Raw genomic sequence first — 24,606 nt, 5'->3', positions numbered from 1 at the left:
GCAGTAGCAAGAAATGAGGGTATTTATAACCCCAATATATTCTTTGAATTCCCAGTCAGACAATGGCACTGTATACCAGTAGTAAAAATTGTGGGTGCACGTAACCCCAATATATTCTTTGAATTCCCAGTCAGAAACTGGCACTATATGGCAGTAGCAAGAAATGAGGGTATTTGTATTCCCAATATACTCTTTAAATTCCCAGTCAGACAATGGCACTGTATACCAGTAGTAAAAATTGTGGGTGCACGTAACCCCAATATATTCTTTGAATTCCCAGTCAGACACTGGCACTATATGGCAGTAGCAAGAAATGAGGGTATTTATAACCCCAATATATTCTTTGAATTCCCAGTCAGACAATGGCACTGTATACCAGTAGTAAAAATTGTGGGTGCACGTAACCCCAATATATTCTTTGAATTCCCAGTCAGAAACTGGCACTATATGGCAGTAGCAAGAAATGAGGGTATTTGTATTCCCAATATACTCTTTGAATTCCCAGTCAGACAATGGCACTGTATACCAGTAGTAAAAATTGTGGGTGCACGTAACCCCAATATATTCTTTGAATTACCAGTCAGAAACTGGCACTATATGGCAGTAGCAAGAAATGAGGGTATTTATAACCCCAATATATTCTTTGAATTCCCAGTCAGACAATGGCACTGTATACCAGTAGTAAAAATTGTGGGTGCACGTAACCCCAATATATTCTTTGAATTCCCAGTCAGAAACTGGCACTATATGGCAGTAGCAAGAAATGAGGGTATTTGTATTCCCAATATACTCTTTGAATTCCCAGTCAGACAATGGCACTGTATACCAGTAGTAAAAATTGTGGGTGCACGTAACCCCAATATATTCTTTGAATTACCAGTCAGAAACTGGCACTATATGGCAGTAGCAAGAAATGAGGGTATTTATAACCCCAATATATTCTTTGAATTCCCAGTCAGACAATGGCACTGTATACCAGTAGTAAAAATTGTGGGTGCACGTAACCCCAATATATTCTTTGAATTCCCAGTCAGAAACTGGCACTATATGGCAGTAGCAAGAAATGAGGGTATTTGTATTCCCAATATACTCTTTGAATTCCCAGTCAGACAATGGCACTGTATACCAGTAGTAAAAATTGTGGGTGCACGTAACCCCAATATATTCTTTGAATTACCAGTCAGAAACTGGCACTATATGGCAGTAGCAAGAAATGAGGGTATTTATAACCCCAATATATTCTTTGAATTCCCAGTCAGACAATGGCACTGTATACCAGTAGTAAAAATTGTGGGTGCACGTAACCCCAATATATTCTTTGAATTCCCAGTCAGAAACTGGCACTATATGGCAGTAGCAAGAAATGAGGGTATTTGTATTCCCAATATACTCTTTGAATTCCCAGTCAGACAATGGCACTGTATACCAGTAGTAAAAATTGTGGGTGCACGTAACCCCAATATATTCTTTGAATTACCAGTCAGAAACTGGCACTGTATACCAGTAGTAAAAATTGTGGGTGCACGTAACCCCAATATATTCTTTGAATTACCAGTCAGAAACTGGCACTATATGGCAGTAGCAAGAAATGAGGGTATTTGTATTCCCAATATACTCTTTGAATTCCCAGTCAGACAATGGCACTGTATACCAGTAGTAAAAATTGTGGGTGCACGTAACCCCAATATATTCTTTGAATTACCAGTCAGAAACTGGCACTATATGGCAGTAGCAAGAAATGAGGGTATTTATAACCCCAATATATTCTTTGAATTCCCAGTCAGACAATGGCACTGTATACCAGTAGTAAAAATTGTGGGTGCACGTAACCCCAATATATTCTTTGAATTCCCAGTCAGAAACTGGCACTATATGGCAGTAGCAAGAAATGAGGGTATTTGTATTCCCAATATACTCTTTGAATTCCCAGTCAGACAATGGCACTGTATACCAGTAGTAAAAATTGTGGGTGCACGTAACCCCAATATATTCTTTGAATTACCAGTCAGAAACTGGCACTATATGGCAGTAGCAAGAAATGAGGGTATTTATAACCCCAATATATTCTTTGAATTCCCAGTCAGACAATGGCACTGTATACCAGTAGTAAAAATTGTGGGTGCACGTAACCCCAATATATTCTTTGAATTCCCAGTCAGAAACTGGCACTATATGGCAGTAGCAAGAAATGAGGGTATTTGTATTCCCAATATACTCTTTGAATTCCCAGTCAGACAATGGCACTGTATACCAGTAGTAAAAATTGTGGGTGCACGTAACCCCAATATATTCTTTGAATTACCAGTCAGAAACTGGCACTATATGGCAGTAGCAAGAAATGAGGGTATTTATAACCCCAATATATTCTTTGAATTCCCAGTCAGACAATGGCACTGTATACCAGTAGTAAAAATTGTGGGTGCACGTAACCCCAATATATTCTTTGAATTACCAGTCAGAAACTGGCACTATATGGCAGTAGCAAGAAATGAGGGTATTTGTATTCCCAATATACTCTTTGAATTCCCAGTCAGACAATGGCACTGTATACCAGTAGTAAAAATTGTGGGTGCACGTAACCCCAATATATTCTTTGAATTACCAGTCAGAAACTGGCACTATATGGCAGTAGCAAGAAATGAGGGTATTTATAACCCCAATATATTCTTTGAATTCCCAGTCAGACAATGGCACTGTATACCAGTAGTAAAAATTGTGGGTGCACGTAACCCCAATATATTCTTTGAATTACCAGTCAGAAACTGGCACTATATGGCAGTAGCAAGAAATGAGGGTATTTGTATTCCCAATATACTCTTTGAATTCCCAGTCAGACAATGGCACTGTATACCAGTAGTAAAAATTGTGGGTGCATGTAACCCCAATATATTCTTTGAATTACCAGTCAGAAACTGGCACTATATGGCAGTAGCAAGAAATGAGGGTATTTATAACCCCAATATATTCTTTGAATTCCCAGTCAGACAATGGCACTGTATACCAGTAGTAAAAATTGTGGGTGCACGTAACCCCAATATATTCTTTGAATTCCCAGTCAGACACTGGCACTATATGGCAGTAGCAAGAAATGAGGGTATTTGTATTCCCAATATATTCTTTGAATTCCCAGTCAGACAATGGCACTGTATACCAGTAGTAAAAATTGTGGGTGCACGTAACCCCAATATATTCTTTGAATTCCCAGTCAGACACTGGCACTATATGGCAGTAGCAAGAAATGAGGGTATTTGTATTCCCAATATATTCTTTGAATTCCCAGTCAGACAATGGCACTGTATACCAGTAGTAAAAATTGTGGGTGCACGTAACCCCAATATATTCTTTGAATTACCAGTCAGAAACTGGCACTATATGGCAGTAGCAAGAAATGAGGGTATTTGTATTCCCAATATATTCTTTGAATTCCCAGTCAGACAATGGCACTGTATACCAGTAGTAAAAATTGTGGGTGCACGTAACCCCAATATATTCTTTGAATTCCCAGTCAGACACTGGCACTATATGGCAGTAGCAAGAAATGAGGGTATTTGTATTCCCAATATATTCTTTGAATTCCCAGTCAGACAATGGCACTGTATACCAGTAGTAAAAATTGTGGGTGTATATAGCCCCAATTCTATTGCTAGGGGACTTGCAGGGTATTTCTGGGGTGAAGGTGGGGGGGCACACCGTTGGAACGGGTATCGGGGTATATATCGGGTATACGGGAATACACTGACAGTGTATTCCATTCAGGATCCTGGGAAAGCTGGGTTGCGGCGATTGAGCCCGTCAGTGCCACGTTACACTGACAAGCTTCTCCCTGGAATTTAGCTCTTACAAGAGCTGTTGGTTGTCTTCTCCTTCCTATCCTAGCCTGTCCCTGCCTACCCAGAATCTAAGCCCTAGCTAGCTGGACGGAAACCTCCGTCCTCGGTGAATTGCAAGCTCAGAATGACGCGAACCTGGGCGGCGCTGTTCTTTTAAATTAGAGGTCACATGTATTCGGCAGCCAATGGGTTTTGCCTACTTTTTTCAACGTCACCGGTGTCGTAGTTCCTGTCCCACCTACCCTGCGCTGTTATTGGAGCAAAAAAGGCGCCAGGGAAGGTGGGAGGGGAATCGAGTAATGGCGCACTTTACCACGCGGTGTTCGATTCGATTCGAACATGCCGAACAGCCTAATATCCGATCGAACATGAGTTCGATAGAACACTGTTCGCTCATCTCTACCTATAATCACAATAAAATGAACTTATGCTGACTAAAGTTTACAGAAACTTCAAGAAGGGTTTTCTGGAAGTTGCTTGCAGGTTTTGATGGTCATATGAGGTTATTAATCTGCAGGACTGATGTGCCAAGACAAAAGTAATGATGTTATCACATTAAGTCTGTAGTCAGAGGTGTTTTCTGGCTACTTGTCTTCACCATTCCCTCTTCCCTTATGGAATTATACAAGTCTGCCATTAAGATTGTGAATCGGGAGTTGTGAAGATCTCACCTACCTTTTTGTAATCTTTGTCAGGCTCCTCCTTGTGCCTTGAGAAGGAGTACGTTCCCGCTCTGTATGGTAAAATACTGTTTAAGCTTTCCGTTACTCTGCAATCAGAACACAGATTTCTCCACATACCGGAATGTGCTAAATGCATGACAATTTATACAGCTGAAGTATTATAAACCACTTCACAGAGGGTATAAGCAACCACTAATTTGGAACAATACTTCACAGATAGGCTGACAGATGTTGATATCAGAGCGATAAAATTACCAAAATATAACTTTTATTGATACAGATTCCCTGAAAATAAGACAATGTCTTATATTAAATTCGCTTCCAAAATATATAACCTGTCTTATTTTTGGGGGATGTCTTATGCAGCGGCTGGAGCGGGGGACAATTGGAAGTCATGGCGGTGCTTCCTTAGCAGAGCGCCGGCATGACTGCCGGTTGTAGGTGGTCCAGGAGGTGAAGGGGGGTGTCTAATATTTCAGGGAACCAGGGGTATGCCCAAGAGGCTAAAACATCCTACTCAAAATATAATATTAAAGTGTATGTACAAAAGTAACTGATCAGGACTACAAGTAAAACACTTCCATCCCTCAGCACACTTGTATGGGAAATCCCCATAAACCTACATCAGACCCCAATACTAAGTGTCTGCTATGCAATCAATCCAGACACAAACAAAGTTAGGCCTGAAGATAAAGTGATATCTTATGTAGGAGTGCTTTCCCTAACACCTTCGGCTAATGGTTTACAAAACCAAAGGTGGTTCAATCCCTAATAATGTACACCACAGATTGAGATAGGAGGGAAATGGTTCGATAAAAAAAAACAAAAAAAACCCCAAACCACTCCGCCACCAGGTAAAAACCAGTGCTAAATACAAATGCTAAACACGGCTGCTACATTTGTCATTAACCCACTGAGCATATTTGGTGATAGAGCATACCAAGTAGCATGTGGAGCCCTTCCTAAATGGAGATAGTCGGCCCCCACTAAGCAGCCTCAACAACCCCCATATGTCTCATGTAGGTAAATATCAGTGTGTTGACAAAAATGCAACAACCGTTAGCCGAAGGTGTTAGGGAACGTACCCCTACATAAGATATCAGTTTATCTTCAGCCCTAACTTTGTTTGTGTCTGGATTGTTTGCATAGCAGACACTTATTATTAGGGTCTGATGTAGGGTTATGGGGCTTTCCCTTACAAGTGTGCTGAGGGATAGAAGTGTTTTACTTGTAGTCCTGATCAGTTACTTCTGTGCATACACTTTAATATTATATTTGGGTAGGATGTTTTAGCCTCTTGGGCATATCGATAAAAGTTATATTTTGGTAATTTTATTGCTCTGATATCAACAACTGTCAGCTGATCTGTGAAGTATTACAAATGTTGAAGTGGCCTTACACATACACACCACCCACCATCTAATGTATATAGAGGCTTCCCAAACCTACTTTGATGATGATATTGGGGGAATTACACAATGGCAATCCTTTTGTTTTTATGGGAGATAAAGCATCACCAGAAGGGTCTGGCAGTATCCTACCTTCCATTCCCTTGAGAGAACACATGCATGCTTGGCCGAGTCATCTACAGTGTATGGCCATGTTTACAATATTTTGTCTGTGGGGTAGGGGGTAGTCATGATGAGGAAATTTATTTAATAGAAAGAATAACTAGGAAGTGACAATTACCTGTGCCCAGATGTGTCATTGTGGTTTACAGTCTCTGTGTCCTCATTGTCTGCAACCTGTAAAACCAAACCAAGATAATTATGTGTTTCTGGATACATGGTCAGCCCTGGTAACGCAAGGACATACAGGTAAATACAGATAAAACCTGAATGTGCAACTAGAAACCTTACACCTTTAAGGAGGTAAAGTAAACAACATAATGCATGAAAGACAGACTGACATATAAGCCCATCCTGAAAGGAACAAAACACATTTCCGTTTTAAGGTATGCAGATTCAGCAGTAAAGATTACAGAATGGAGACCAGCTTTACCAATAGTCAATAGCTGCCCTCTACTGGTAATATAATATAGCAGTGACAAGTATTAATCTGGTATCTGATCTAAATCTAAAGGTTTAAGGAGGCACAAAGATCAGCAACCACATCAAACGTAGGACAGCCTGATACTAAAGGGGTCCTATTATTGCTTGACGGGAGAGAAAAAGTGCTTTATCATTCTATAAAGAATTTATATTAACTTTATGAAAAGGTAGCTATTCAGATTGGTGAGGAAGGGTATCGGGAACATTTTATGAAGCTCCAACAAAGCTTACGAATGTGCCATCTTGAAACAAAAGGCTCAAGTTCATACGTTCAGTATAAGTACTAAGTAATGCATTGAGAAAACATCTAAAATGTCACATATGGAATAAAACCACAGTGTCACTTTTTCACACATATTGGAAGTGCTGCGTTTTTGTAATTTGCAGTATAAGTAGTAGACATAGAGATCTTATAAACCACAAATTATAGCGCCTGGAAGAATATGCTGCCACAAGAGAGTAGGGCACAGCTTTGTGGATATGTCATTTCATCAACTGCAGACAAGAAGCGCCAAAGCTGACTGCACTATGACTAGTAGCCATCAAAGCTTGTTAGCTACAGTCACGTCATCCTAGGTTTCTGGGAGAGGATATTAAAAAGGAATGTAAAATGACATAGGCAAATCAGCTTGCTGACTGTAAAACATCCACTGTCCTGGAATTCAAGCAGATACTCAATGTATTACACAGTGTGGCTGGTGAGACTAACTGAAGTCACAATGTATACAGTAGACAGATCCCCCATACCCCTTATTAGTTTTGTGGCCCTGCCGTTATAACTTTATCTTTCCGTTTGTAAGTAGCAATGTGGCTCAGTGATTAGCACTGTCGGCTTGCAGTTCTGGAGTCCTTAATATTAATTACTTATTTTCACTATAGATCACCAATATCAGTTCAGTGAGTGTCTGGCTCCGGGCAACTCCACTGATCAGCTGTTTGGAGGAGCCACTATGCAACTAGACCTAACACAGCTGCACTGAGCCTGCAGTACCCTTCTTGGCCACTACATAGTGTAGGTGGCTGAGTAAGTTTCAGGACAGATCTAGTAAGCCAGTTTTAAATTGAGCCAATAGCACCATCTGGCATGGCATTTGTATGTCCTCACTGTATTTGTGTGGATAGTCCGGTGGGAATTTAGACTGAGCCCTACTTGTGATAGCGAGTGATGACCATATCTGTAAAACCTTGTGGAATAAGTTAGCGCTGAATACAGAAACAAAACAAAAAATAAGTAAATTGGTGCTCCTCTGTAATCTTTGTGTTGCAGCAAAAAGGAATTACTTGAAGGGAAAAAAAATAAAAATAAATAAAAAATAAATCACATCCTGTCTAGACTTGCATCACAAAAACGGTTCAGCTTTTCAGTACCCATGGGGCTATGTCCCATTACAGCTTTTTACTTTCTAGCCAGCTGTTGACGTCTTTCTCTAGCCATCCTATAGACTTGAGTAGGGCTGCTATGGCATCATGAATTCCTGAATAATTATTTGCCCCTCTCTAACCAGATGGTTTAACAAATGCCTTCTTGTTACACACCTTGTGAGATGGTGACCACTTTCTATCAAGACAGTAGATCAGAATACGAAGAGAACCGCAGTAAATTACATCTTATGGAAAGATCTATTATTCACCTGATCTTGAAGATAAAATACCAAACTGACAGTCTAGATTTGTCAAGATTTGGTATTACAGGTACATGCTGTACAGGCACTTTTATTAATACTGCTCAGAAGTGCCAATGACATCTTGCACAACATTTTCCCTTTAGGCTAGTTATGACATGTATTGTCACCATTGGCCATACGTATGATGTAACTATTTCACTCAACTCCATTATCAACATACATGCTTGGTATAAGGGAGCATGTTTGTTTGAGGAGAGAAGTAGCTGTCCGAGCCCTCTGAGATATCTTATTGTGGGTACAAGTGAGCAGACATACTGAAATTTTGCCTGCTGTTCAGAAACAGTCATGAGGCCGCCATATACATCACATGCCTAAATCTGCTGTCTAGTTTATCTACGATGTGCAGTCTGCTTTAAATAGCAAATTAGTAAGAACTTGCCACAAGGTTTGACCGCAGTTCTTTCCTCCATCTCCTTCGGTCCCTTGTTGTTAAATGGTTTTCTGTTTCACAATCTTCTTTGCTAACATTTTCAAGTTCTACTGTAGAGGGGAAAAAAAAAAAAAGAAAAAGAGAATTGTTAGATATCCCAAGTATGAAAGCGAGGGGTTTATTTCATAAAGCAAATGGCTAATAGAAAATCCATTGTTATAATCCTTCAGGGTGTCTTTTGGGCAGAATCCTCATTTCATGACCCCTTCTATTGCAAATCACACCAATTTGATGTGTGCTGTATGTAGACCCTTTTGCAGCAATTACAATTTTACAGAACTAAAACCAACCAATAAAAAGTACGGTAAATTGATTCACCAATTCTGTCGATATAGATAGAGATAGAGATATATATATATATATATATATATATATATATATATATATATATATATATATATGTCTGTCTATCATTAGAGACCTCAGCTCTTAAGTAATTGACCCATTTAAATTTTGCACCAAAGCAGGTGATCCAGTACTAAATTCAGCTGGACTGCTATTGAATTCAATAGTAGCAGCAGCTCTTCTGTAATAATGGGACCACCACCAGTAATGGTGGGCACACTATAGTCTACCCCTGTGCATCTGCACTAATCAAATCAAAAAAGCTTTATTGGCACGTCCGAATAGGTATTTGGCATTGCTAAAGCTAGTAAAGTGGGCGGTGGGGGGGAGTTGGGTTGGGTGGGTATGGGGGGGTGGATTGGGTTATAACAGTCCATGGAGTCTCATCTTCCTCTTCGTTGGTGACCGCTATATGGGGGGGTGGGGTTGAAGGTGGGGGTGGGGTGGGGCGGGTGTATTGGGATAAATATAACAGTCCATGGAGTCTCATCTTCCTCTTCGTTGGTGACTGCTAAATGGGGGGTGGGGTTGGAGGTGGGGGTGTGGTGGGGCGGGTGTATTGGGATAAATATAACAGTCCGTGGAGTCCCATCTTCCTCTTGTTTGGTGACAGCTTGCCACGTATTGGGCAGCGATCTCCACGGTGGCCTCTTCTTCTCCCAGTAGGATGACATCACAATACAGGAATCGTAATAAAAACATGGATGGAGATATATATATATATATATCTATCATTGTGGAGCAGCCAACACTATTGTCAGGAGTGGCTGCGTTATGAATAGAATCCGTGGCCATTTGAATTAGTGTTGAAGCAGGTGCTTTGGTGCCAAATTCCACTGGTCCAATTACAGAAGAGTGGCTACAGCGGTGGCCACGAATAGAATGGGAAATATAAGGGAAGCACTTATACTTCATCCTTGTGCTAAATCTGCTTCTGGGTGCGGTTAAAAAATAAAATAAAAATAGCAACCAGGAAAAGCAGATTTCCACAGCGTGGAAAGGGGAATCTTTCAGAAGACAAACTGTTCAATCTGCAGTCAGCAAGTCACAGAGAAGAATTGAGCAGATTGATATATAGTTGTATGAAAAGAGTTAGTATAACTTGTCATTTATTTATTGAAATCTCTGGTCTATGGTGATAAAACAAGAAGGCGGTTCCATCAGTGATTGACAGCTCTCTCTGCAGGCACAGTCATTTAGGAGAAGCTGTCAGTCACTGATAGGTCTGCCTCCTTGACTTTTCAACATAGAAAGACGATACTTCAATGAACAAATGATAATGTATACTGTATCCTATCCCACAAATCTACATAGCAATCTGTTTGTCTCCTTCTGCTCCTTAACAGTGCCTGAAGATTGGTCCACTTTAAGCTGTCATTCTCTATCCATCGCCAAGTCAGCAGGTACAGTCCATCACTTGAGGTCTCACATTGGGAAAAACAGTGTTTGTACAAGTTGTAGTTTCCTATTGAACTCTTTATGGGATAACTACCATATATACTCAAGTATAAGCAGAGTTTTTTTAGCATAGTTTTTGTGCTGTAAAGGCCCCCCTTGGCTTTTACTCAAGTCAAGCAAAAAAAAAAAAAGTATATAGTAATATAGTAATGTATAGTGAAAATGAAGTAGTAGTGAAAAAAATAAGAAGCTTTAAAAAAATAAAATAAAGTTCTAAATCCCTCCTTTCCCTAGAATACATACAAATGTAGAACATGACTGTGAAACACATACACATTAGATATCCATGTGTCTGAAAGTGCCCGGTCTACTGAATATAGGGGATCTGCAGTGCTCCTGTTCCATCAGGAAGGGGTTACTAGGAGTACTGCAGATACCCTATATTCAGCCAGACTGAATTCCAAGTGGGAGAAGAAAAACCCAATCCTCAAGCTCAGGGAAGGGGCAGACAGACAACCAAAACACCCCCTCCCCTTTCCCAGCAACTACTGCACCCAAAAACTTCGACCAATTTAATTTTTGAATTTTCGGGTCGGCTTATACTTGGGCATATACGGTATATATGGTTATATATAGTTATCCCATAGTATATATAACCATATATACTATGATTAAATATACAGACCTCTGCTTTATTTCTGTTAAGGAAATATAAGGAAAAAGACTACATAGTATAACAAATGTAATAGTCTATATATATATATATATAACCTTTCTTTGTTGGAGATATCACAGTATTTACAGGTGCAGATGTGACAGTTTCAGTGTTCGATGCTAACCGAGATCTTCGGATCTGATCCTGTTCCAAAAGAAAAGGGAAGAATAATATATACCTTAGTTCTGGAACTATCTATATACACACACGTGACAAGCATTATAAGTAAAGTTTAGCACTTTCTATATTGTGCAACAATTCAGTCCCTTAGGACACCCATACACATTAGATTAATGTCAACTGAACTAGCTGATCTGAAGTATATGGGGTGCCCCGAAAGAGGATGTTGGGGAAAAAGAAGGATAATATTGACTTATCTTATCTCCCCTGAAAACAAAAGGATTGTAAGTCATTTTTGGGAGTGGCTTACACCCCCTCTCCCGAATAAGAAAAGATGCATACTTGGCCAAACCAAGCATGTACGTATGCATATATGTATGTATAAGGAGGAATGAAAGACTAGCTGCTGCCACAAAATTGGCAACTTTAGAGAAGTTCTTGGAGACCCTGGCTTCAGAATCAGGGTAGTATTATTAATAGTCTGCGCATCACTGAACTACAAAGTGCACGAGACCTCGGACATACCAGTAACCTTACCAGCATTGTGTACTATAGAAGGTGAACGGGAGTTAAGTAAATGATAATTTTGCTCTGCATACTTAAAGGGGTATTCCCATCTCATGGATATTATCTATACTGCTAGCTTATGTAAATTCAAGAGATTTCCTAAATACATTGAGTTAGCAATGCTACTTCCTTTGCCTGCTATATTACAAAGTTTCCTTGGTCCCTGTCCTGTCCTGTGATGGTCAGAAAAATCAGTTCAGCAAATTGCAGTTCTGACAATCTGGTTACCTATGTAAACACCAAGATAACACTGAAAAGAACTTCTGAACTGCAAGAACTTCTTGGAGCATGATCAGTGTTTTGTACAAACCTGTGTAATGTAATATATGGTTCATCTAATGTGCATATTATTTGATCTGCTTTTAAATTAGATTTCTATTAACCATAATAAATAATCTCTCATTGTAAAGACAAAGTCTAAATCTATGGATAGGTCATCAGTATAGGGGGGAAGGAAAAAAAAAAAGATCAATTTGGGAATGAAAAACACCTTTAAAATGGTTTTCCACATCAAAATTACTAAAGCACTATTCTGTAACATAGGCAATATCAGATCGTAGATATCCAACATCTGGCAACCCCCAATGATCAGCTGTTCTCAGCAGCCGCTGGTACTATAGAGCAGATGAAGCCACTGTATAGACGCCACTTCCATGGAAGATGTGCGGCAGCAACTTGGCTAAGCCACTATACAGTTTTGTGTTAGCTGTGGCTCAGTGTGAGTATCTCATTGGTAGGGGTAGCAGGTGACAAATGCCAAGTATCTATTGTAAGAAAAGTCATCAATTTGTATAATTTGTTAACATGTATGTGATCATAAAAACTCCAATTTAACCAATATAATGAACAAAGCAATCTAAATACATAAAGCTCCATTTAACCAATAATAAAGTACTAACCGTAGTTTCTGCAGTATTTTCCACCTGCTCTCTATTGTCCTTTTGCTCAGTGGACTGAATCTCTACAGATTTGCCTAGCGTTTTCTCAGCTTCTTTCAGGTCAGTAAGCGTGACACCCTAATAAATATAAAGTAAAATGTATTGTATTACTCTGAAACGAAGTAAACACCACCTCACGTCTGGTCATCTTCACATAGAAGTGAAGAAGACGCTCTCGGAAATAAAATAAAAAAAGTGTAAATGGATCTGAAGAAGCACAGTGCTTTGCTGAAAGCTGTAGCTCCTATAAGCTTAAACCTCACAGCCAATACTAGACAGAGTTCCTGCACCATACAGTAAGTCTGGCAAGTACAAACATCCATTTACGGTCCATATATGTGTATGTAGGGCTTTTGGCAAAAGTATCCCCAATGAGTTTAGTTTCACTTTAGTGAAGATTTCATACAAATAACAGAAAAAAACCTGAAAAGAAGGAAAGAGATTTTGGACTTTCACCTGAGTAGATCGCCTTGACTGCCTCATGAGCCGAGAGCGAGCTTTCCTTTGAGACTCCGATTCTTCATCACGAACAGGAGTTTGATACGACCTGATGAAAGCAACAAAATTACAATTAAATAATTTTGTTTAAAGTGTAACTCCCATTTTACTTTTATTTTGCTATTAAGTCAGGGGTTGTTATGTTAATTTAGTAGATTGTAACAAAAACACCACCAACCTAAACTTCCTTTATATTAGTACAAAAGATTCTCCCTAGCAACCCTCTAACTGAGCTTTTACCAGGGAAATCCATTTAGTCACATGCACATTTGTATTGCCAGTATATAGAGCTGGAGCACTTGCCAAAGGGGAGAAAGGGTAACTTCAAATGGCTGTATCTCTGGTTTTAACCCGTAAGTACTATCATGGTGTCTATCATACCACTATCATACACATATCATTATGATGGACACCATGATAGCACTTAAAGAGGACCTTTCACTGATTTGGGCACAGGCACACTGTGTTCAGCACAGTGTCGGCTTTCCTGATCTGTGCCCCGGGTAATGAGCTATCGGTCCCGATACCGTAGCTCTTTACCGTCAGGAGGGCGTTTCTGACAGTCAGTCAGGTACGTCCTTCTCCACTGCAGCGCCTATCGCACTGTACAGTGTGAGCAGGGAGGAACGCCCCCACCCTCTCCGCACAGTGCTCGTCCATAGACTAAATTATCAGGAGGGGAGGGGGGAGTTCCCCGCAAATTCAGCGCACTGTCGGCTTTCCAGCAGTATATAGAACTGCCTGTGCCCAAATCGGTGAAAGGTCCTCTTCAAGGGTTAAACAACCTAGAAATGGTTCTGGTATCACAAGACTGCAGTACTAGCTATAAAATAACCTAAGATATCACTAGTTAAAAACCCAGTTGGGTATTGGAGTTTTATATGCAGCAGTTCATGTGACCTCTCAGTTTTTATTATAGCCAGAGCAGAAATTCTCAGCTTTCACATTATGCCAAGCTCTATATACTATATTGAATATAGATGTATGGGATAGACCCAGGTGCCTCATGGGCCATATAGCAGCACATGACAGAATGGAGTGCATACTGCACCTTACATAGAGGACTATATGCTATAGACATTCAATAATCACCGGAAAGTCTCTACCTCCAATTAAGATGGACAATTTCCTCAACTGGATCAGCTAAGGGCTCGTTCACATCTGCGCCCGGTCTCCGTTCTGCAGGTTTCCGTTTCCTGCACAAAACAGAGGCAGGAGACAGAAACCTGCAGGACTGTTTCAAACCCATTCATTTGAATGGGTTTGAAAGCTGTCCGGCCATGAGCGGCGGTGAGCGTTTTATGCTCTCCGCCGCGAAACCGTCTCTTTAAAATCCGGACACCGAGTCGGACATGCAGTACTCTGTGTCCAGATTTAAAAAAAAAACGGTTTCGCGGCGGAGAGCATAAAACGCTCACCGCTGCTCACGGCCGGACCCAGTCTTTGGTTTTCGTCTTCTTGCATGCAGAAGACTGAAACCACAGAACGGAGACCCCGAACGCAGGTGTGAACCTAGCGCAAGTGTGCAAATCAATAAGACATCCAGAAAGGGATGGGGCTGAGAGAATTAGTGCACAGCTTTGTAATTAAAAGTTAAAACTACAGAATGGATTTGTCTCACCCAATATATACAACACAATTTACCTTTACATCATCAAAAACTGAGCGAGGGTGCGGCTGAGAAAACAAACACTTATTTTTAGATTAATTCAAGGTGGTCTAAATTATAAGAAAGCAACACTGGAAGTGATAACCACCGTGGAGCACCCAAGAAGTGCAGGACATGCAGGTGAGAGGTGTCTTACCTTCGCTTGTCTTTGGGATCAGTACTGGAGCTTGTGCTGGAGGACGAAGTGGAAGAAGTGGCAGTCATGCTGGACAAAGTGTTTGTGTGCAATTGTGTGGTGGGAACCATGTCAAGTTTCATCTGTAGTCCACCTTCTAAGTCTCTATTAGGACGATCGAAGTAAAGATTTTTGACTTTTTTTTCCTAACCATTTCAAAGAACTTAAAGACTTTACAGTCCAAAATCAGTCTCCAAAATCTAGAAGTTAGTACAGCTTGATACAATGATATGGTTTGTGGGTGATCTTTATTAGGTTAGTGAAAAAAATAGTACAGACACAGAGTGATGGGGTTAAGTGATACGTGGATTGGTGTACAGGTAGATGACATGAGGTTATTGTAGAGACAACCCAAACTGGGCTTGTGACCAGCAGTACTTACTCTTTCTTGGTGTCTGGCAGAGAGTCCGCCTCGGGTAGGCTGAATATCCTCCTTGTAGGAGTTGGAGGAATACGAGCCATACGCGGCTCCTTATTCTAGGTGATGAGGAGGGGGCAAAAAAAGAAGAAAAAAAAAATCTGTCACTCATCCACTTTTTTTTAAAATGAGAATAACTACATGTATAATCATAGTATACAACATGCTACACGCTATACTGTATACAGGAAGCAACAAGCAACACAATCACATATGTGATTTTTTTAGTGCAAGTTTTGATCACATCCCATTTATACAGTAGGAGTGAATATTCTGATACCGCAGTTATTATAGGACTGGTCACTACATACGAGGAAAGAATGGCATATATATTATGAAAAACATTATTCCTTCATCATATTAAGATGTCCGTAGAAATATCACCGAGTTCGCACAGAGTTTTTTGGTCAGGTAGAACTCTATTGGGAGGCTTTTTTGGAGGCCGATTTTGAGGCGATACCTGACCAAAAAACTTAGATTGAACTCAGCCTAAGATTAACTATATGTATGGAGGCCTCCTGGCTTGTCCCACACAGACAATGCTGAGGGAAAGAAAGATCTGCCATGTTGACTTTTACATGCAAAATCCATTTGTTCTCAGGGGAGATAAGCCACCGCCAGGGGCATTTGCCAACTCCTTACTTCCCTCTCCACACTTACAACACACGCACGCTGGACCAAATCAAGCCAACATGTATATGTTACCTGAGGTTAGGAGGAATAGCTGATGGCCAAAAAAAGTTTCATGGACGGCTATTAAAGGTAGATGGCCACTTTATGACCTTTATCCTCTTATCCAGAGGATAGGGGAGAAATGTCTGACTGGTGAAGGTACCCTAGATACTGACTGGTGGGGTACTGTTGGGACCCCAGATATTGAAAGAATGGAGGTTCACAAGTAAACTCCAAGTAATCCATGCAACAAAACCAATGGCGCACATGCTTGGCCGCCTTTCAATTCACATCTGTGGGACTGCAGGATGTCACTGTGGAGTAGGTTCCATAGAAATGAATAGAGTAATGCCCAACCATATGCAATGCTGCTCAATAAACCATTTTTATTTATTTTTTAAATTTAGCAGTTATACAGATGGGGCAAGTAACAAAACACCATTACTCACCTCTCCTTTGTCCTCCATTTCCAGATGCAGAAGCAGCTCCAGTCTTCTACTTACAGGACTGTCAGCTGTTTTCCTGAGTTCACACACAGTTTTCTTTGTCAGGAATTTGAGGTCGAATTCGCCTTAAAATCCTGACCAAAAAGACGGCTCCCACTGAAATCAATCAGTTCTTTTTTCCAGGAGCCGTTTGTTCCGGCTCCCAGAAAAAAAGAAGCGACATGCTCATTCTTCAGGATTCTTCAGGCGAATCCGCCTGAAGACACTCCTCCTCCCAACTAGGCCCATTCATTGGATGCACTGCACCAGCATCAAATCACAGATACCCGTTTTTTGGTCTGGAAACTGAGGTGGCCTCCAGACCAAAACACCCGGTGTGAACCCGGCCTTTGTGTTAGGTGACCCCTGCAGCCAATCACAGGCCTCAGTGTTCAGCTAATCACAAATGGCACCACAGAGCAGTCACATGCGGTTTGTGAAGAGGTCATTACTGAGGCCTGTGACTGGCTTCAGGGGTCCATCTGGGACAAACAGGACAGCAGCCAAGGGGCCTATAAGTAGAAGAATGGAGCTGCCACAACTAGGAAAAGGAGAATAACTTTTTATTATTATTATTATTGGTTTATTGGCATCAATAGCAGTTGTATAAATCTTAAAAAAATAAGCCAGGCAACCCCTTGAAATCAAAGGCATGGTGTTATAGGGCATGTAAACTGCATTTCCACCAGGTCACTGAATATAATAGCACCATGGTGTGGTGTGGGGGATGTACAGAGTCAAGGCTGCTGACAATGGCATGGTAGAAGTGCTATAGCCCTACAGCACCAGGCCAGGTGCCAGGTAAACAGAATAAACCTGATGACATGGTCCTTTGAGCTGTGTATGATCCATATCCATTTAGATTATGGGTCAGCAGACTTAATGTACAGTGTGGCCACAAACTTTCTCAGGCCTAAGAGCAAGGCAGAATAACAAGACCATGGAATGTTTTGCAGTTTTTTTTCTCCTTCAATTGTAAACGTGAAAAAGGACTAGAATCCATTTAGTACTGACATACACTGGCAGCCTCCATTGTGCATAGGCAAGGATAGGGAAAAGAGAAGTGAAATCTGAATGATAGTACAGTTATAATACAATCCAATCATCACACACATCTAGTACGAGTCACCACTGTCTTCACATCTCTAAAAGCAAGCTGTGTTTTCATGACGCTGTAACTACTACTGCTATACTATGTCCAGCCATTTTGACATCCCTACCACTGAGCCTTGCAAACGTTTTTCCAGCTGACTGCACAATGGTTTACTGTATGTAGCGACACTGTGGCTCACTGCAACCGCTTCTAGATTTCTTTTCCACTTCTGGAGGATCTCCCAAATGTCCGGCTTCTGAGACAGCAGAACAAAGAGGGGCTATGTAACAAACGCTGAACAGAGACTCAAAAGACTGACCTCACTTACCAACAGATACATGGGCTTTAGGTGGTTTCTACTGCCATATCTGAGAGTAGGGTATGACATAAGTGGAGAAGTTGAGTTCTGATACATGGATATATAGATTTCCAGTGTAGCTTCTACTTGCTGTGCAGAGTAACCTGCTTAGTGGGTTATACGTCTGAGCCTGCAGCAAAATCTGTGGCAAGGATGCTTCTTTTTTCAGTGTGGGTGGGGTAATCCGAACAGTCTCTGTGAGGGGTTTTATCAGAAATTACTCTGCTCTTTACCAATAAAATTCTGGTCAAAATCATATTAACCTATATATCACAAAGCTCAGCTTCTCTCTCGAGAACCAGTTATCAGAAAGGACAGCAGGAATCTCCTGACGGGGGTTAAAATGAACCGAACTCCAATCAAATACTAAAAGTTCAGCTTAGCTTTTCCTGGAAACTGAGATGTGTGGAATAGTCTGTGGGGGTCCACAAGGCTGCCATGTGACAAGCGGGAAACAAGTGCGCTCTCTTTCTCTGATGGTGGTCACCATTGATCTAGCAATGATGGCAGATCCAACTAATCAGTGCCTAGCCTTTCCACTGAGGCATAGGTTTTGTCAATCTTTAGAGAATATCCTGACTAAATGACTATTTCCACTTCCACATGCCACCATTAAAGTCAATGAGCAATGCCATAGTCTGTGCATGGAACACCTCTCCATTTATTAAAATCCCCCCCCCCATTACTTCTACAAACAAAAAGACAGGCAAATGATGAGATATATGTTGTAGGATGCACAAGACTATCTTCTCTTGGAAAAGGTAAATGGGAAAAAAAAGCTTTGGATTTCCCATTGGGGAACCCAAACAATGGAGAGACGAACCACTAAAACAGCGGTTACACATGGAGCCTGGCGCACCCATTGACTATAATGGGTCAGTGGTTTTTAAACAGAAAGCAGCAAAGTAAAAAGTCTGATTCCCAGCGGACTCTGCAGAAGGTGCTCTGTCTGTATTCTTCCTTCAGTCAACGATCAAGCCCATTATTTTAATCCTATAACAGAGAACAACGGACGATGGCAGTGTGAACGCAACCTTGTATATAGGTATGAAGCAGCACTTACAGAGGGACAAACCCTTCCAAACAAGTCCCCATATCTCAGCTTCTTGGACTACTATTAGGAGTATGTTCATATTTGTTACATTTCATTTTACTAGAAGAGCAAGTCACAAAAATATAGCCGACACCTGATATAAAGAATGAAATTGTCCAAGTACTCGCCAAAAGGCTGCAACCCCTTTAAAAAAAAGCCAATTGACAAGGATGTAGATAGTCTGACCCCTACCCACCTAAAACTAATGGCCTATCTTAAACAGATTATTTTTCCGCTTGATAGCTGGCAGAACGGTCTCTTATTTTAAGCTTCCATACCAGCTTAAAAAAAAAAAAAAAAAAAAAAAAAAAAAAAAAAAAAAAATCAGAGCAGCCTTTTTAAGGACTTTAATAAGTTAGAGGACCACTATAATTTTCCTAATCTCTACTCTGAGCCCAACGAACTGGTTAGTGTTTGCTACTTTCTCCCAACTAGTTTTTTTTTTTTTATATATATATATTTTTAGTGCGTTTCATAATGTTGGCTGAATGGCAGTAGTATACCGCAACGTATTACAAAGATTACAGAGCCTGAGCTAGTAAATCCAGAGGATAAAATATCATGGATTATGACGTACTTTACCTTTTCTTCCTACCACTGGCAGTTTTATTTTTTAATATAAGCTAATATAAAAGACTCCGTAATGGTTTTTCAGATAATTTTAGCGCAAAAATACACCTTAACCTAGAAAAGTACCACAGAAAAGTCTGGGTGGTATTTCTACCATGAGGCAAGATCCACCAAAGATCGATTTTGTGGATATTTCTTATTTTAATCTGTGGAAGAGAAGATTCAAAGGAAGGAGCCCCCCCCCCCTCCCCCTATTATTAGGGGCGCCATTGCTTCAAATACCTAGAAATATCATCCACTGAAGAAAATTGGTAACTTACGACATGGTAAAGGCCTCCACACATGTATAAAGAGAACACCTCTTATAATGTATCTGCTCACTTTATCGATCAATAGAATCAAATGAAGGAGCTGCTCACCCTCTCGTGGGTGTCCAGTCGGGGGCTGGAAGCAGAGCGCTTGATTCCGGGCTCTTTGAAGCTACTGTCCACTACTTTGGCATCTTGCAGAGCCCCGAAGCTGCCAGTTTTCCGTAAGCCTGCCCTCAAGTTGGAAAAGGAAAGCTGGCATTTCTCTGTGATGCTGCTCGGTGACCCAGAGAACTACAGATATGGAAGAAGGGTATGTATGGGGAATTGTGATGGAGAAATCTCAAGGTTTCCACTTAAGAAAAAAAATCAATCACTTCTGGCATATACATACAGGTAGGAACTGATGCACCAGCTGCTCTAAGCTATAGAAGAAAACCTAATGGAAAGCAGATAAGGCTATCACCTTGTAAGACTACAGTAGAAGCAGATTTATATAAAGAGAATGACGTGTACGTATAGTTCAAGCATCATGGTCACATCAATGCTGGAATGGATGGAACCAACAACGTACAGTCATACATAGGCACATCATTTCTATTCAAGCAAATAAAAAAAGAACAGAACAAAACTAAAGACAAAGAAGAAAATTGTCCAGAACAGATTTCCCAAAAAGGTGCCAATCTGGTCACAGGTTATTTTGGGTCCTATAGCTAAGCCCACCCACTTGAATGTGCACGAGCTGCAATAATCATAAACTATGGAAGAGTGTGGTGCTGGAAGAAACAAAAGGCAAACCTCTGCTTCTAAACCCCGACAAACCACTTATTTGGTAAAAAGGGCAAAGTAGGAAACCACATTGCTTTTGCATTGTGAACCTTAAATAAAAAAGTAAAACATTTCTCTTAATCGAAGATGGAATAAAACTTTGTACTGCTAATACTACAGACATTATGTAAGACACAATCATTCTAGATATTCCGTCATCAGGAAAGAAAAGGGGTTGGAATATGTTTAACGTAAAAACTTCATTTAAACATGTCATTTTCTGGTGACAATGGGACTCGCCAACGGCATAAGTGGAGGTTGTGGAAACCTATAACTGCCCCTTACTATTAGGCTATTCCCAACTATGAAATATATCCCATTATTATAACATGACCCTTGAGGTGTGACTAATGGATAGGACATAAAACACTATATAAATTAACATCATCCTAAATGCAAGTTAAAGGGGAGTTCAGTCTACAGCAATAAAAGTGTAACATTTTTGTAAATCTAATGACCAAGTTTTGCAGTTTTACATTTTCCTCCTCATGTTGTTTGTAAAGATGTAGCTGAATAAGTTTTCTGGGTGAATACAATTTATTCACAGCAATGTAAAGTTATCTGACTTACTAATACACGATGGGTGAGATTTATCAAAGGACTAAAAAATAGTCTTTGTTGTCTAAAGCAACCAAATACAGCTCAGCTTCCAACTTTCACTTTGTACTCAGAAATTGTAATGTGTAGCAAGGGTAGCCTTCAGAAATTAACCCCTTTTATTTTGATTCCCTATTGTCTTTAGCTCAAGGTATATTGTATACTAGGGATGTTCCAGCTAGACACAGCTATATGGAAGGTGTGCTTCATAGAGAAAGAAAAAAAATGTATTGAATAAATTCGTATACATTTTTATAATATAAATAATCACAATATATAATAAAATATTATATATATATTTCATATGAATAAAAATTCATGGCGTGGAAGAAAAATAAACAAACAAAAAAAAAAACCACAACATGAATAATAATTGAGCCAGACACTAAATCCCATAACAGATAAGCAAAATAAAGAAAGCAAGCGGTCTTGGATCAGAGATCGATTTGAAGTAGATCAGTCTTAGAACATACCCCCAAGCAAACAATGCTGAAACACCTTTTCACTTTGCATTTCGGTGTTCCTCCAGGGGTATGTTCACACAGAAGATTATGGCGCTGAATTTGAGGGGGATTCTACCTCAAAATCAGCTCCAAATTCCCCCTAAAGCCACGTTCCATTGATTTGAATAAGAGGCCGATGATAACAGAAAATAAATAAGTGAATAAACAAGCGTCATGCTCAGTCTTCATGTGGATTCCATCTCATAACTTCCATTAAAGTAAATGGGAGGCGGAAAATTCTGACTGGATGGTGGAAATTTATAATGAAAGTAAATGGCACAGAACAGTTATGGGAAATACATGTAACTCCACATAGTACCAAGTTTTACTAAAAACATTCACTAAAGTCAGGTAAGGTGAGCGATACTCTTAAAGTGAGAAGAGATTTCCACGTACACTACTATGATGGATAAAGCAACACACACATGCAATGAATGAGATGAAGCAGCAATAATAAGCAATGGCTATTAGAATCCGATGAATGCCAGCCAGCATTTTGGTTCTGGTTTTACCATTTGGAATCTACCATGAGGGGAACATTCAGGTGAACATATATAAATAAAAATAAAGTGTATACCAATGCACAGCTCCAACTGCAACTTAACCAGGCGTGATGCATGTTGTGGCTGCATATATGTCGCTAATATGTTGCACGATCTTAGACTGCGCAGATGAGGTCAATAACTGCTGCTGCCATCACTTGGGAAGGTATAGGGGGCATGGTGACCTGACCGTGGGCAGTGTGTGGGCACTCGTTTCTACAACAGAAGTGCAATATATTCTCATAAGGATAGGTCGTTAATATTGAGTATTGGACAACCCCTTACATACAAACTTTGGAGAATTTCTCTCTCTATATACTTTCCAACAAATCTAAAATGATTTAATCTGGCAACTGTGTGATCCCATTGTCAGCGTGAAGAATTTCTACCATAGACATAGTAGTCTTCTTGATATAGTAAGTCCCACTGCAGCCAACACAAAAAACAAGGTTGTAGCTGAATGCACCCTATATCCTGGGCTGTGGAGTCAGGACCAATTTTGGGTGGAGTCGGAGTTAGAAAAAGGTTACTGACTATTTAGAATTATTAGACAATTATTGATATTGTATAATTAGATGTATAGTTAGTTATCTATTTACTTTCATAGGAATTCTGTCACTTGCTTTTTAGTGAATTAGAGGATCTTTACGGCTTCTTTCTGACCATGGCTGTTAGCCATTTATAAAGGAGTCAAAGTCGGGCTGTGGAAGTTGCCAGAGGTTTGTCTCTGTCTATAACCAGTCTATGTGAGTGTGCTACACCTACTACATGAATCTGCCCGACACGAACCTGCCGCAGAGTGAAGGGAAAGTGTCACGTCTCAGAGACGATATTAAATCTGTCACTTAAATATGATGCATTTTCTAATTGTGTTTCTAAATGAATGTACAAGTCAGCTATAATATTAGTCCAAACTGCACAAAACTGCTAAACAGATTTCGCATTATTGTCTAAAGAAAGACAGAACTTCATGTCCAAAGAAACCAATCATAGAGCAGCTTTCACCTTACCAAAGCAAATAATAGGTCCACTGTATTCACAAGGAGGCGCTCTGCCCCTTCCCGATCATTAGTGACTGAAGACTGCAGTGTACAGTACAGGCCAAAAGTTTGGACACACCTTCTCATTCAAGAGTTTTCTGTATTTTCATGACTATGAACATTGTAGATTCACACTGAAGGCATCAAAACTATGACGTAACACATGTGGAATTATATACTTAACAAAAAGTGTGAAACAACTGAAAATCTGTTTTATATTCTAGGTTCTTCAAAGTAGTCACCTTTTGCACTCTTGGCATTCTCTTGATGAGCTTCAAGAGGTAGTCACCTGAAATGGTCTTCCAACAGTCTTGAAGTAGTTCCCAGAGTTGCTTAGCACTTGCTGGCCCTTTTGTCTTCACTCTGCAGTCCAGCTCACCCCAAACCATCTCGATTGGGTTCAGTTCTGGTGACTGAAGGCCAGTTCATCTGGCGTAGCACCTCATCACTCTCCTCCTTGGTCAAATAACCCTTACACAGCCTGGAGGTGTGTTTGGGGTCATTGTCCTGTTGGTCCAACTAAAAGCAAACTAGATGGAATAGCATGCCGCTGCAAGATGCTGTGGTAGCCATGCTGGTTCAGTATGCCTTCAATTTTGAATAAATCCCCAACAGTATCACCAGCAAAGCACCCCCACACCATCACACCTCCTTCTCCATGCTTCACGGTGGGAACCAGGCATGTAGAGTCCATCCGTTCACCTTTTCCGCGTCGCACAAAGACACGGTGGTTGGAACCAAAGATCTCAAATTTGGACTCATCAGACCAAAGCACAGATTTCCACTGGTCTCATGTCCATTCCTTGTGTTCTTTAGTCCAAACAAGTCTCTTCTGCTTGTTGCCCATCCTTAGCAGTGGTTTTCTAGAGCTATTTTACCATGAAGGCCTGCTACACAAAGTCTCCTCTTAACAGTTGTTGTAGAGATGTGTCTGCTGCTAGAACTCTGGGTGGCATTGACCTGGTCTCTAATCTGAGCTGCTGTTAACCTACTGC

General features: G+C 40.4%; 1 protein-coding gene across 4 annotated transcripts in view; it reads right to left on the bottom strand.

Annotated features, from left to right (window-relative positions):
• Positions 1-24,606, bottom strand: part of PPP1R12C (protein phosphatase 1 regulatory subunit 12C) — a 91,293-nt gene that overhangs the window by 19,253 nt on the left and 47,434 nt on the right. Inside the window, exons 11-20 of one of the 4 annotated variants that reach the window (XM_075280115.1) lie at positions 20,213-20,395; positions 17,900-18,052; positions 15,487-15,581; positions 15,066-15,209; positions 13,219-13,309; positions 12,724-12,840; positions 11,194-11,281; positions 8,629-8,729; positions 6,203-6,258; positions 4,506-4,599 (exon numbers count right to left, since the gene is read on the bottom strand). In XM_075280115.1, coding sequence (XP_075136216.1) covers positions 4,506-4,599; positions 6,203-6,258; positions 8,629-8,729; positions 11,194-11,281; positions 12,724-12,840; positions 13,219-13,309; positions 15,066-15,209; positions 15,487-15,581; positions 17,900-18,052; positions 20,213-20,395 — 1,122 coding nt within the window. The remainder of the gene's footprint in view (positions 1-4,505; positions 4,600-6,202; positions 6,259-8,628; positions 8,730-11,193; positions 11,282-12,723; positions 12,841-13,218; positions 13,310-15,065; positions 15,210-15,486; positions 15,582-17,899; positions 18,053-20,212; positions 20,396-24,606) is intronic. The other 3 variants (XM_075280116.1, XM_075280117.1, XM_075280118.1) reach the window with 3 other exon arrangements.

This window comes from Leptodactylus fuscus, chromosome 6 (assembly GCF_031893055.1).
Source record: "Leptodactylus fuscus isolate aLepFus1 chromosome 6, aLepFus1.hap2, whole genome shotgun sequence".
Taxonomy (NCBI): domain Eukaryota; kingdom Metazoa; phylum Chordata; class Amphibia; order Anura; family Leptodactylidae; genus Leptodactylus; species Leptodactylus fuscus.
Note: the sequence above shows the minus strand (reverse complement) of the source record. Positions and strands in the feature narration are given on the sequence as shown.